At 42.1% G+C, this 15377-nt stretch overlaps 1 protein-coding gene across 1 annotated transcript in view; it reads left to right on the top strand.

Annotated features, from left to right (window-relative positions):
- The window catches only part of LOC138637737 (uncharacterized), a 383106-nt gene extending 372729 nt beyond the window's left edge, over positions 1-10377 (top strand). Inside the window, exon 52 of the mRNA XM_069726649.1 lies at positions 10228-10377. Coding sequence (XP_069582750.1) covers positions 10228-10320 — 93 coding nt within the window. The 3' untranslated portion in view covers positions 10321-10377. The remainder of the gene's footprint in view (positions 1-10227) is intronic.
- The last annotated feature ends 5000 nt before the right edge of the window (positions 10378-15377 follow it).

The following is a 15377-nucleotide window of genomic DNA, read 5'->3' as shown; positions in this document are numbered from 1 at the left end:
TGATCCCTGTGGTGGACGGAAATTACTCTTACACCTCAACCCTAACTGAGTAATAGATAGTGGGTTGCTGGAAGCACCTATGTCAGGAGGGGGAGGTGGTGTAGTGGAAAAGTATGCCTTCAGTCTTAGGAGGTGAAAAAAGCGTTGCAAGTCCATCTCTAATTGGAAAGTCTGACATTTGTATGAGGGGCAGAAAGAGAGGCCTTTTTGTAACACACTCAGTTCGGCAATGCCCAGGGACCTAGAGGAAATATTAATCACCAGTGATTCCATACCATGGAGCGCGTCACCCGCATCCTGTCCGTGTTGTCGTTTTTGTTGCCGCCCCCGCCTCGTTTTCTTTGTGGAAACCGGCGCCTTTGCCCTAAAAAAGGAGCCTGGCTGGTGGAGGGTGCGTCCCGTTCCGCATCGGATCCCGAGGTGGAGAAGTCTGTTGACAATCTTGGATTCCGTGGGGGTGGACGTCTTGTGGAGGAGCTGTTGTGCCATTGATAGATTTGATTTTGTTCATAGTCGATGGTATCCCTGGAGAACTTGCTTCTTTTTCGGTTTTCAGTATCTCTCTTGTGTTGTTCCACTCGTGTCTGGATCTGTGCCTTGAGTGCGCTGAGCTCCTCTGGTGTCCCTGCTGAGGTCAGTTGTGCTTCGATGTTTCGGATCTCTGCTACGTTGGCCTCAATCTTCTTGTGTAGGAACTCCACATCAGGTCAAAAGAACATTTATTAAAAATTTGTATATATTTAGAACAATAATCAGTATTGACCCTTAGATACTCGGATAGGGTGGCGCAATGGAGCTCGATGCTAACCTGGTGCCGGAGTGCTTTTTCTAGATCCCGACCACGTGTCTCGTGCGGTGGACTTTTGAGAAAATCGCATGAAAGAGTTGATTGTGCCAAAATATTGGAAGATTCTTCCGTGTTATACGAGAACATATCGGAGGATGTAGCCATCTATGCCGTGCAATCAAGTAAAGGAGATATAACTTGATTTTTAAACTTGTGCACTGCCTATGAATTAGTGGTGCTCAGGTAGGTTCCAACACCATAACCATATACAATAAAACCTGGTACTCAACTTTTATGTCTGGAAATATATTTTATTGTCAGCAACGAAACGTTTCGGTCCCAAAAACTGGACCTTCATCAGTCACTGAAAGTGCAAAATAACAATGCACAGAAAAAAAAAAAATAAAATAAAAATTTGAACAGAAACAAAGTATATACAATACTGGACATCCAGTGTATAACAAATATAGCAATTCAGTTACTAAAAGGTACAAAGACAATACCGAACCGACCAATATTGGCACAATGCTACTCCGGATGGTAAGTGGTTAATCTATAAAAAGTGTGGAGGTAATCACATACCGTGCTTATGCAGAGTTTTTAGAAGAGATGTGCCCGTATGGGCAGACGATAGGTAGTTACTGTAATAGAGGAGTAAGTATATGAGTGGTGGGCCAGGGGAATCGTGGTACAGAAAGAACGAGTCATACCAGTAAAGATGCAGGGTAATGGTCTGTATGGCTGCATGGGCAGCATCCTATTAAAGTATATAACGTAGGGAGTTAGATAAAAAGCATTTTGTCTATAAGACCCCGTGGAGTGTGTAAGCACCTTACCGTGCAGGGATGGCGATGTCAACGCGGTGTCCACCACTAGTCAGACGTCCTTAGGGAAGAGAGTGCGCCATATATAGTCGCAGCCATCTAAAAGCCGCTAACCGGAAGTGGGCGTGTCCGGCGCGCAGTGCAGCGAGGTCATGTACGTCATCACCAACATGGTGGTGCGTTCCAGGGGGCAGCATATGCGTGTCACGTCAGGAGGCGTGTCCCATAGAAGGAGGTTTATTCTAGTGCGCAGCCTCTGAGCCGTCCGACCGGAAAGGGATATACCCGGCGCGTCCTAATACAGATACCGGCCTGGGACGTCATCACCAACATGGTGGTGCGTTCCAGGGGGCGACGCCTTGCGTGTCACGTCGATGGGTATATTGAATGGGGGGAGGTGCTACCTTGTATGTAGCGGCATAGTGTCAGTTAGACAAAGGTGTCTTGTCCCAAATAGGTATAAATGTAGCATATAGGTACGGTGATTATAAGGGAACATGCAGTGAGGCACTGGTAATAAGTCAGGCACTGGTAATAAGTCACATACACAGAAAAAGAAGTATCTATATGGAAAAAATGTATACAGATATTGTGGAACATATTCAGTGAGAGGATGTACTGGAAGGCAGTATTACGTTCACTTTGCTGAGACAGTGCAGGTGAATAGAAGGTGAGCCGCCATACTAAAGTGAGTGCCACATGGAAGAGTTCTGGATCCAAGAATGAATAAAGGCGATTCTAAAATAACAGACAAAGGGAATAATTAGCATACATATGACAAAAGGCAGAATGACAAAGCAATAAATGGTACAGTTATTCAGATAAATGCCAACAAATCATAATCCCTGTTTAACCCTTTAGGTGTCAGGGTATCCAAGGTGTGTATCCAGAAATTCGATCACTTGGTATCTCAGCTGTGAAATGGTATGGCCGTGAGTGGAGAAATGATGGGGAACTGGCAAAAGGAGATTATTGCAGTGAATGGTAGATTTGTGCTTAGATATCCTGTCTCGCACTGGTTGGGTGGTTTCCCCGATATATAATAGGCCGCATGGGCATTTGATAAGGTAAATGACGAACGACGACAGGCATGTGTGGCGGGCATAAGGTTTACTATAACCCATGATACTGGGTCTGTAAGTTTTTTAGACTCTACGGTTCTTAAGGATGAGGAGGGCCGTCTGACCACTGACCTCCATGTAAAACCCACTGACCGCAATAGCGTCCTGCACTTTGATAGTTTTCACCCCCAAGCAGTCAAACGCTGTGTCCCTAGATCACAATTCCAACGCGTACGCCGCATTGTCTCTGACCAAAGCCTACGGGACCGACAACTACGGGATATGACCACTAAGTTCCACCAACGCGGTTACCCCGAACGCGTCTTAGAGGAACAAAAAAAACCCTTCCCCGCATCCGGGGTGGAGATCAGGGAAAAAGGGTCCCTTTTGTGCATGTCTATCACCCGGTCACCTCTATCTTCCACAAGCACATTAGAAAACACTGGCCTCTACTCTCAATAGCATACCCCACAGTTCCGGAATTTAAGCTTCCTTTCCTCCCATGTTTTAAAAGACCACGAAATCTTAGGGACACGTTGGTCAGGGCGGATTCTGGTCCCACGCAGCCTACAAAATCTAGATTCCTGTCACATCCCAGAATGGGGACATTCCCGTGTCTACACTGTGCACAATGTGGGAATGTGCAGAAAGGCAATACCTTTCAACATCCACACACAGGTAAAAGCTTTGAGATCAAAAATTATTAAACATGCCTGTCGTCGTTCGTCATTTACCTTATCAAATGCCCATGCGGCCTATTATATATCGGGGAAACCACCCAACCAGTGCAAGACAGGATATCTAAGCACAAATCTACCATTCGCTGCAATAATCTCCTTTTGCCAGTTCCCCATCATTTCTCCACTCACGGCCATACCATTTCACAGCTGAGATACCAAGTGATCGATTCAATTCCCCCACAACGATGGGGGGGGGGAGGTGATAGAATTGCGCTTCTAAAGAAGCGAGAGGCGTTCTGGATACACACCTTGGATACCCTGACACCTAAAGGGTTAAACAGGGATTATGATTTGTTAGCATTTATCTGAATAACTGTACCATTTATTGCTTTGTCATTCTGCCTTTTGTCATATGTATGCTAATTATTCCCTTTGTCTGTTATTTTAGAATCGCCTTTATTGATTCTTGGATCCAGAACTCTTCAATGTGGCACTCACTTTAGTATGGCGGCTCACCTTCTATTCACCTGCACTGTCTCAGCAAAGTGAACGTAATACTGCCTTCCGGTACATCCTCTCACTGAATATGTTCCACAATATCTGTATACATTTTTTCCATATAGATACTTCTTTTTCTGTGTATGTGACTTATTACCAGTGCCTGACTTATTACCAGTGCCTCACTGCATGTTCCCTTATAATCACCGTACCTATATGCTACATTTATACCTATTTGGGACAAGACACCTTTGTCTAACTGACACTATGCCGCTACATACAAGGTAGCACCTCCCCCTATTCAATATACCTATCGACGTGACACGCAAAGCGTCGCCCCCTGGAACGCACCACCATGTTGGTGATGATGTCCCAGGCCGGTATCTGTATTAGGACGCGCCGGGTATATCCCTTTCCGGTCGGACGGCTCAGAGGCTGCACACTAGAATGCACCTCCTTCTATGGGACACGCCTCCTGACGTGACACGCATATGCTGCCCCCTGGAACGCACCACCATGTTGGTGATGACGTACATGACCTCGCTGCACTGCGCGCCAGACACGCCCACTTCCGGTTAGCGGCTTTTAGATGGCTGCGACTATATATGGCGCACTCTCTTCCCTAAGGATGTCTGACTAGCGGTGGACACCGCGTCGATATCGCCATCCCTGCACGGCAAGGTGCTTACACACTCCACGGGGTCTTATAGACAAAATGCTTTTTATCTAACTCCCTGCGTTATATACTTTAAAGGGAACCTGTCACCCCGAAAATCGCGGATGAGGTAAGCCCACCGGCATCAGGGGCTTATCTGCAGCATTCTGTTATGCTGTAGATAAGCCCCCGATGTTACCTGAAAGAGGAGAAAAAGACGTTAGATTATACTCACCCAGGGGCGGTCCCGCTGCTGGTCAGGTCGGATGGGTGTCTCTTGTCCGCTGCGGCGCCTCCCATCTTCATTACAAGACGTCCTCTTCTGATCTTCAGCCACGGCTCCGGCGCAGGCGTACTTTGCTCTGCCCTGTTGAGGGCAGACAAAGTACTGCAGTGCGCAGGCGCCGGGCCTCTGACCTTTCCGGCGCCTGCGCACTGCAGTACTATCCTCTGCCCTCAAGAGGGCAAAGCAAAGTACGCCTGCGCCGGAGCCGTGGCTGAAGATCAGAAGAGGACGTCTTGTAAAGAAGATGGGAGGCGCCGCAGCGGACCAGAGACGCCCATCCGACCGGACCAACAGCGGGACCGCCCCTGGGTGAGTATAATATAACGTCTTTTTCTCCTTTTTCAGGTAACATCGGGGGCTTATCTACAGCATTACTGAATGCTGCAGATAAGGCCCTGATGCCGGTGGGCTTACCTCACCCGCGATTTTCGGGGTGACAGGTTCCCTTTAATAGGATGCTGCCCATGCAGCCATACAGACCATTACCCTGCATCTTTACTGGTATGACTCGTTCTTTCTGTACCACGATTCCCCTGGCCCACCACTCATATACTTAATCCTCTGTTACAGTCCCTACCTATCGTCTGCCCATACGGGCACATCTCTTCTAAAAACTCTGCATAATCACGGTATGTGATTACCTCCACACTTTTTATAGATTAACCACTTACCATCCGAAGTAGCATTGTGCCAATATTGGTCGGTTCGGTATTGTCTTTGTACCTTTTAGTAACTGAATTGCTATATTTGTTATACACTGGATGCCCAGTATTGTATATACTTTGTTTCTGTTCAAATTTTTATTTTATTTTTTGTTTGTGCATTGTTTATTTTGCACTTTCAGTAACTGATGAAGGTCCAGTTTTTGGGACCGAAACGTTTCGTTGCTGAAAATAAAATATATTTCCAGACATAAAAGTTGAGTGCCAGGTTTTATTGTATATGGTTATGGTGTTGGAACCTACCTGAGCACCACTAATTTACAGGCAGTGCACAAGTTTAAAAATCAAGTTATATTCCAGAACTACAACCTCCCTGAAGAGACCAGAACAAGAGGTTCAGTGCTCAGAGACAAGGCTGAAATATAAGATGAAATGTCAAGACTGGGCCAAGAAATACAGTGGGGAAAATAAGTATTCGATCCCTTGCTGATTTTGTAAGTTTGCCCACTGACAAAGACATGAACAGTCTATAATTTTAAGGGTAGGTTAATTTTAACACTGAGAGATAGAATATCAAAAATCAAGTCCAGAAAATCACATTGTATAAATTATATAAATGTATTTGCATTTGCAGTGAGAAATAAGTATTTGATCCCACTGGCAAACAATACTTAATACTTGGTGGCAAACCCTTGTTGGCAAGCACAGCAGTCAGATGTTTTTTGTAGTTGATGATGAGGTTTGTGCATACGTCAGGAGGAATTTTAGTCCACTCCTCTTTGCAGATCATCTCTAAATCATTAAGATTGTAAGGCTGTCACTTGGCAACTCGGAGCTTCAACTCCCTCCTTAAGTTTTCTATGGGGTTAAGGTCTGAAGACTGGCTAGGCCACTCCATGACCTTAATGTGTTTCTTTTTGATCCACTCCTTTGTTGTGTTGGCTGTATGTTTTGGGTCATTGTCTTGATGGAAGACTCAGCCATGACCCATTTTTAATGTCCTGGCGGAGGGAAGGAGGTTGTCACTCAGGATTTTACTGTACATGGCTCCATCCATTCTCCCATTGATGCAGTGAAGTAGTCATGTGGCCTTAGCATAGAAACACCCCAAAACATAATGTTTCCACCTCCATGATTGACAGTGGGGACGGTGTTCTTTGGGTCATAGGCAGCATTTCTCTTCCTCCAAACACGGCGAGTTGAGTTAATGCCAAAAACCTCAATTTGTGTCTCATCTGACCACAGCACCTTCTCCCAATCACTCACAGAAACATACAGGTGTTCATTGGCAAACTTCAGAGGGGCCTGCACACGTGCCTTCTTGAGCAGGGAGACCTTGCGGGCATTGCAGGATTTTAAACCTTTATGGCATAATGTGCTAGCAATGGTTTTCTTGGTGACTGTGGTCCGAGATGCCTTGAGATCATTAACAAGTCCCCAGCATGTAGTTTTAGGCCGATCTCTCACCTTCCTCATGATCAAGGATACCCCACGAGGTGAAATTTTGCATGGCGCCCCAAATCAATGTCGATTGACAGACATTTTGTATTTCTTCCCTTTTCTTACTAGTACAACCAACCTTCTAACCCAGCATCTTACTTATGGTTTTGTAGCCCATTCCAGCTTTGTGCAGGTCTATGATTTTGTACCTGACATCCTTAGAAAGCTCTTTGGTCTTGCCCATGTTGTAGATGTTTAGAGTGTGACTGATTAATTGAGTCTGTGGACAGGAGTCTTTTATAAAGATGACTATGTAAGACAGCTGTCCTTAATGCAGGTATCGTGTTGATTAGGAGCGTCTAACTGCTCTTTAGGAGCCAGAATTCTAAATGGTTGGTAGGGGATCAAATACTTATTTCTCACTGCAAAATGCAAATAAATGTATATAATTTATGCAATGTGATTTTCTGGATTTTAATTTTGATATTCTATATGTCAATGTTAAAATTAATTTACCCTTAAAATTAAAGATTGTTTGTTACAAAGTCACCAAGGGATCAAATACTTATTTCCCACACTGTATCTGAGGACTGATCTTTTCTAAAGGTTTTATGGACTGATTTGAATGACTCTTGATGGACCAGATGTACAAGCCCTTGGCTGGATCAGTAATGAGCACAGTCCTCCACTTCGACTCAGGCGCCAGCAAGGTGGATGTGGGGTACTGCTATGGGCTCGTATTGTTAAAGATGTTCGTGTTGGACCTTTTTTGGTTTGATGGACTGCTTCCAGTTTTTAGATTACACTTTCTTCAAGCTGTGGTGCAGAAAAAAGTGCATCTTTCAAGAATAACAATTGTTATGCCGGACAGTTCTGCATCTCGTGCATCAAATTCTCCACTGCTTGGCTAGTGCCTTAGCTAATGCCAGCAAAGGCATTAAAGAGGAAATAAAAATGACTTGGCCCCCTTCCTCACCTGACCTAAACCCTATTGAGAATGTTTGAGCCCTTCTTAAATGGGAGATTTACGGTGAAGGAAACCAGTACACCTCTTTGAACATTTGAACAGAGTCTGGGAGGCTGTCCAAAATGTCGATCGTCAACAGATCAAGAGACAGACTCCATGGATGGAAGGCTTATGACTGTAAGTGAAAAGAATGGTGCCTATTCTGGTCACTGATATTTTTTGGAAAATGTCAGAAATGTATTTTGTACATTTTGAGTTGTTTCTTTTCTTTCACACATTCAGTATTTGATCAGTATTTTGCACCTGTATTTGGCCAAAACCAGGAGTGGATGATAAATGTAGAAGTGGTGATGTGTTTCTGTTATACTTTTCCTCTGTCTGTTCCTCTCCTGGTTTTGGCTTACAAATACTGAGGTAAAAAACCGACCAAATACTGAAAGTATGAATATGGCCGAAGGCTGTGGTCACACAAGCGTATAACAAAATTGGTTCTATTCTCATCCAGAAGGGTAAAACAGGTAAAACAATACAAAATAAAGTGGAGTGTAAAGTTTTTTTCTGCCCCACATTCCCTAGATAAAAGTACAATAACATAGGGTTAATTAGCCAGCTGCCTATGTCAGAATCTTAAGCCAAACCTTGACCTTGTTCAGGAATGAAAGGAAAATAAATGAATACACAAAGTTAAGACCATGAACCAAGCCAAAAATCCTGAACATCTTCCATGAACCGCCCAAAGCATGATTCTCAAGAACCTAAAATGTACTTTACTTGTGGGACAATCCCTTTATGTTACAATAGATCCTGGAATAATAACAATCTCCTCAACTGGATATTTGGGGGGAAATGTTTGTGCTGATCACATTTTATAAATGTCCAACCATGCACAGCCGCCCCATCCCATGGCCCGCACACAACACAGCCCCCCAGCCGCATGGATGGGAGTGAAGCACAAGTCACCCGTACCAAGTGTGTTCTGAATATGGCTGAGAAATAAAATGCAGATCTGCACAGCCTCATTGAATGACATTGGTCCGAGTGTTATCCCTTTTTTTTTATCAGATTGCACTCATCCAATTTATACACTCTTATGAGCAAGCCTTTACAGATGAAAATAAACAATTTAGATGTGAACAGTTATGTTTTACATTTTTTGAACACTAGTAGTTGCCAAATAATTATTCACACATAGATCTTCTCCTAAGGGCTCTTTTCCATTTGCGAGAAACACGTCCGTGTCTCGCATGTGAAAACCAAGCTCTGGTGCCGGTACTTTGGAGCATAGCGTGCAGCTCCATGTGTTGCTATGCGGCCGCACGCTCCGCTCTGGAGTGCCGGTGCCAACTTGGTTTTCACATGCGAGACACGGATGTGGTTCTCGCAAATGGAAAAGAGCCCTTAGAAAGACAAAACCTCACTTTTATATTTTTTGAGATTCGGGTTTAAATTTTCTAATTTGAATGAAGACTTGGCACACAAGCGGATGAAAAGTTTAACAATTTTAATGTGGTCCAAAGTGCCCGTCAGCGTCCTAGGACAAATGGTGGATAGCATGACCCATAAGAACTCTAATACAATACCGATTGAACAAAACGGCCTACTTTAAGCTCCAACTATACCTTCTCCTATAAAAGCCCTAGGACGCTGACGGGCCTCTTTATATATTCTAAACATAGGATATAAGCAGTCAGTACACTCATGAAGGTCGCAGTTGTATGACCGAATCGTTTTAGGTCATTGTACTGAATTTGTAGATTTATATCACTTTGGACCACATTAATTTTGTTTTCATCCGTTTGTGTGCCAAGTCTTCATTCAGCTTATTGTAAAGGTCTGGGACCCTACTTGAGCACCAGTAAATATAAAAGGTTTTGCCACGTTATATTCTTATTTAATTTTTTTTATTTGACTGACAGCTCTGTGGTTGTTCAACAATAAAATTAATCATTACTGATGAGCGAAAATACTCGTTACTCGAGATCTCTCGAGCATGCTCGGGTGCCCTCCGAGTATTTTTTAGTGCTCTGAGTTTTTGTTTTTAGCGCCACAGTTGAATGATTTACATCTGTTAGCCAGCATAAATACATGTGGGGGTTGCCTGGTTGCTAGTGAATCCCCACATGTACTTATGCTGGCTAACAGATGTAAAAAATTCAGCTGTGGCAAGAAAAACTAAATCTCCGAGCACTAAAAAATACTTGGAGGACACCCGAGCATGCTCGAGAAATCTCGAGTAACGAGTATATTCACTCATCACTATTAATCATTAAAAATACAAATTCCCTAATAATTGTGCACACAGTGTCAGCCTATAATATGTTTACTTTTTTTATGCTGTAGTGAACTGATGTCGTTTTATCTTTCCAGGTACCCAGCAGATGCCGAGCCCCTGAGCGGGCAGACAGCACATCACAAGCCATTCTCACCCAGCTCCAAGAACTCAGGCTCAGTACTAAGTGATCTCCCTAACCTAAAGCTAAGGCCGGGATCACACATGCGATAAACACGTCCGTGTCTCGCATGTGAAACCCAAGCTCTGGGGCCGGCACTCCAGAGCGGAGCGTGCGGCCGCATAGGAACACATGGAGCTGCACGCTCCGCTCCCAAGTGCCGGCGCCAGAGCTTGGGTTTCACATGCGAGACACGGACGTATTTCTCGCATGTGTGATCCTGGCCTAATAGCCAAGCTACCCTCATCAACCAGACATTCGTATGCTTTAGTTTTTTTCACACAGGGCCTTTAGGTTTAGATTTCTTTTTCCCTTAATAATAAAGATCTTAATTTAAAAACTGCATTTTGTGATTACTTGTGTTATCTTTCTCTAATATTTACATTTGTTTGGTGATCTGAAATATTTAAGTGTGAAAAACATGCAAAAGAATAAGAAAACAGGAAGGGGGCAAACACTTTCACACAACTGTACTTGTGTCCAGGTGGTGGTAGTTTTTAGATCATAACATAGATCAATGCAGACGATGTGTATTTATTGAAGACAAAGATAAAAACATTAATAAAAAATAATTTTGTGTGTGACATACCTTATAAAAATGTTGCACCTCTTGTGAGCAATGTCTGGCGCTACAGATTTCTAAAGTGACGTGAGTTCTGTGCCAGCTCTGGTTTGTCTATTCTGCACACAATTCGCACCTCACGTCGCACAGCTACTACTGCTACTGATCATTTCACACAGTATTTCATCTACATATCTGGGTGTAATAGAAAACTAAATTCTATTTTCACTTTAAACTTTTTATTTTTCTTCCCTGTCAGGTAGTGTCTAATAATTATTTGTAAATGTGTTTACTGCTTTTTATTGTTTTAAAACATTGTCCCATGTTAATCTGAAAATAAGAAAAAACAGATATTCACCTATCCGACCACCTCTGTTGTAGTCGCTTCCTCTTGCGAAGGGGGCGCTGAAATGTTAGGTGTCATCCCTGCCTGGAGACTGTTTTTTCTGGCAGCAGTACTGAGGAACAGTTCTAGGTAAGCTATTTATGGAAATGTGCCACTCCAGTGTTATTTTTATTGCAGCGCTGTTGCGGTTCTAGTCTAAGTACCCTGCCCCTAGTCTTATACTCACCAGCCGCAGTCTTCATTTGTTCTCAGCACCGCTCTGCTCAGTCTACAGCAGTTGCGCCAGTTTTTGCTGGAGCGATCAGGAAATAACTACTGAACATAAGTCTATTAGAGCCAGGAGAAAGTGCTGAAGATGGCGGCTGGTAAATATAAGACTAGAGGCAGGGAACTTACATTAGTAGCACCACTCTGGCGCTTAACTAAAAAAAACCAAAAAACACAGGAGTGGTACTTTAAGACCACCATAGGCCTTTAAAGATATTAAATTATATATATATATATATATATATATATATATATATATAATGTAACATTACATAGTAAGTAGAATTGCATTGGGATAGAGCTTTGGATACAATGGCATAATTGAGCAATTATTAAAATTAGTATTAAGATTTTTTTTATTATTCTATTATTTTGTGTTATATTCTTTTTGCTGTAACATGTTTCCCCGAAAATCTGAAAATATCTTTGGAACCAAGTTTTATTTTTTTACACTGCATATTTCTCCAGTAAGTCGACCTGTTATAGCCATCCTGATGATGTGATAATTGTCAGAATCAGGGCTGTACAGTGGTTAGCTAGAGCATTTGTCCTACTATAAAAGGCAGTGGCACTGCGGATATTGAATACCGTAACTTTCATTGAGAGCAATGTATACGGTGAGCGAGTAAAAAACATTGCCTTTTCTACTGGCTGCCTGAACTGTGGTTGCACGATTCTCCGTGCAGTATTTTTGTGGCGCTGCAGAATAAGGCTATACTCACACATCCGTTGTACAGATCTATGCACACATCGGTTTTAAAAATGGCTCAAATTGTCTGATCCTTGAGATTCAGAGTATGTCCTATTCTCATTCGTGTTGTGGATCAGACTCGACCATTACTCCTCCTGACCTGATGATTTTCAGTATATGTTTTATCCTCCCCTTCTTCCAAGAACCATAAAATGTGTATTATTCCGTCCGTATAGCTAAATGAAGGCTGTTCTTTGGCCCTCATATGGCTATATGGACGGTCAGTATGATTACATTGCTATTAAAAATTTGTATAGTTTTTAGTTAAATGGTGAAAAAAAAATAGGGACACAAAGGGTGGTTATTAATGGAGCACACTCGGACTTGGTCGCGGTTAGCAGTGGGGTACCACAGGGGTCAGTATTGGGCCCTCTTCTTTTTAACATTTATTAAGGACTTTGTAGGAGGCATTCAGAGCAGAATTTTAATATTTGCAGATGACACTAAACTCTGCAGGGTAATCAATACAGAGGAGGACAATTTTATATTACAGGATGATTTATGTAAACTAGAAGCTTGGGCTGATAAATGGCAAATGAGCTTTAATGGGGATAAATGTAAGGTCATGCGCTTGGGTAGAAGTAATAAGATGTATAACTATGCGCTTAATTCTAAAACTCTGGGCAAACCGTCAATGAAAAAGACCTGGGTGGATGACAAACTCATATTCAGTGGCCAGTGTCAGGCAGCTGCTACAAAGGCAAATATAATAATGGGATACATTAAAAGAGGCATAGATGCACATGAGGAGAACATAATTTTACCTCTATACAAGTCACTAGTTCGACCACACTTAGAATACTGTGCACAGTTCTGGTCTCTGGTGTATAAGAAAGACATAGCTGAACTAGAGCGGGTGCAGATAAGAGTGACCAAGGTTATTAGAGGACTGGGGGGTCTGCAATACCAAGATAGGTTATTACACTTGGGGCTATTTAGTTTGGAAAAACGAAGGCTAAGGCGTGATCTTATTTTAATGTAGAAATATATGAGGGGACAGTACAAAGACCTTTCTGATGATCTTTTTAATAATAATCCAAACAGTCAATAGTGGCGCACTCACTCAATATTGGTGCCAAAAGGAAAAAAATAGTCATATATTAGAGGAAATAACCTTCGGCACTCAGAGTCAATTGCTCAATTATTTCTTTGAAAAAAAGATATTTTTATTCATTTATCTTCAACACTCAGCCGATATACAGGAACAATAGACATCAAAAATCATCCAACGTTTCGGCAATTTTTTGCCTTTCTCAAGGAAGTCTATAATATCAGAAAAAAGTAATATAAATAACACATAAAATATTCAACGACGTAGGCTGAGAAAAGAATAAGAATAAAGTCCACCCAGGACGTGAGGCTAAACATACACTAAGATAAAAAAGGGGGCTAGTGATCTATAAGTGAATAATAAGTGGACCTAGAACCCTCAAAAAACCGTATAAAAATAACTGGTATAACGATCTCCACCAAACTAGGACCTAAACCCATCTCCTGGACCACCACGAGGTGAACAGAACCACGCGACGTGACTGAGAAGGAAGCAAATGTAATTCCCATGAGACAAGTAACAATCAAGGCCACTGATTAGGACAAGAAAAGAGACCATATCTACCTTTACATAGGGAGTAGTAGCCAAGGTATGCCAAGAGCCATCCGGCTCACACTTATAATATCACTATTAAAGAAGGCAAGACATGAGATAACCATAAATATACGGCGAAACTCCATCCAAATATCAAAACACTATGGAGAATCCGCCAGTAAAGATCTACCTGTAGCTGTGTCCGCAGTCGGCATGTGTCTGATGATAACGGGAGGTAGTGTGCGGCTAATAGCCGAAAAGCTGGGATTAAATGCTGCAAAATGCTGATGTCATATCCGGTGTATACTCGCTAAGGGAGCCGAAACAAACCGAAGGCTAACGAAAGTGCGCGCCTGCGCAGACCGCCGCTGAAGTCGGGAAACGATGAGAGGTCCATAGCCACAAATGCAAAGTCCGAGAATCACATGGCGCATGCGCAGTACGCCGCAAAATCCATACAGCATCATAGAAATCTATACACTCCGTGTATTAACACCTTAAAAAGGACATCATATAACCGGAGAAAAATAGGAAATATCTCTAATTATAAAGTAAGTATAACTAACCACAAAAAAACATAAATAAGCGCACATGCGCATTCTGCAATGAAAACATCTAAATACAATAAGGGCCAGAAGCCACACTGTAATGATATCAGCTATGTTAGAGATATATATAAAAAAATTAGTAAGCTACATGTAACATACCCAAACAGAGAAAAATCAAGGGAATACATGGACATGCCTCCAAAAAAATATATATATAATGAATACCATATGAGATATAGGAAAAATGGTATATCTATATTAAGCACATACGTCTAATAAAGAAGATAAAGATCATTAATCAATAATCCGAAGAAAATAATAGGGGTAGAGAGGAAAAGGGTGTCACCCAGTAGAAGAACAGCCTTCGAGAGAGATGTCAGTATCATGAAGGAATCCACAAAAAAGAAAAGAGACCAAATTATACATAATTAGTATAATACATACAATATATAATATATCTTCCAGTAATGAAATCTCTAATGGAACTGCATAAATACATTCTATTTCTGCAAGGCATCATACTCTCTATTCATCCCATATGGGTGAAGTGTCTGCAGTGTGTACAGGTCCTTCTCAAAAAATTAGCATATAGTGTTAAATTTCATTATTTACCATAATGTAATGATTACAATTAAACTTTCATATATTAGAGATTCATTATCCACCAACTGAAATTTGTCAGGTCTTTTATTGTTTTAATACTGATGATTTTGGCATACAACTCCTGATAACCCAAAAACCTGTCTCAATAAATTAGCATATTTCACCCATCCAATCAAATAAAAGTGTTTTTTAATAACAAACAAAAAAACCATCAAATAATAATGTTCAGTTATGCACTCAATACTTGGTCGGGAATCCTTTGGCAGAAATGACTGCTTCAATGCGGCGTGGCATGGAGGCAATCAGCCTGTGACACTGCTGAGATGTTATGGAGGCCCAGGATGCTTCAATAGCGGCCTTAAGCTCATCCAGAGTGTTGGGTCTTGCGTCTCTCAACTTTCTCTT

The sequence above is a fragment of the Ranitomeya imitator genome, chromosome 5, assembly GCF_032444005.1.
Source record: "Ranitomeya imitator isolate aRanImi1 chromosome 5, aRanImi1.pri, whole genome shotgun sequence".
NCBI classification, from domain to species: Eukaryota; Metazoa; Chordata; class Amphibia; order Anura; family Dendrobatidae; genus Ranitomeya; species Ranitomeya imitator.
This window is presented reverse-complemented; position numbering and strand designations above follow the sequence as displayed.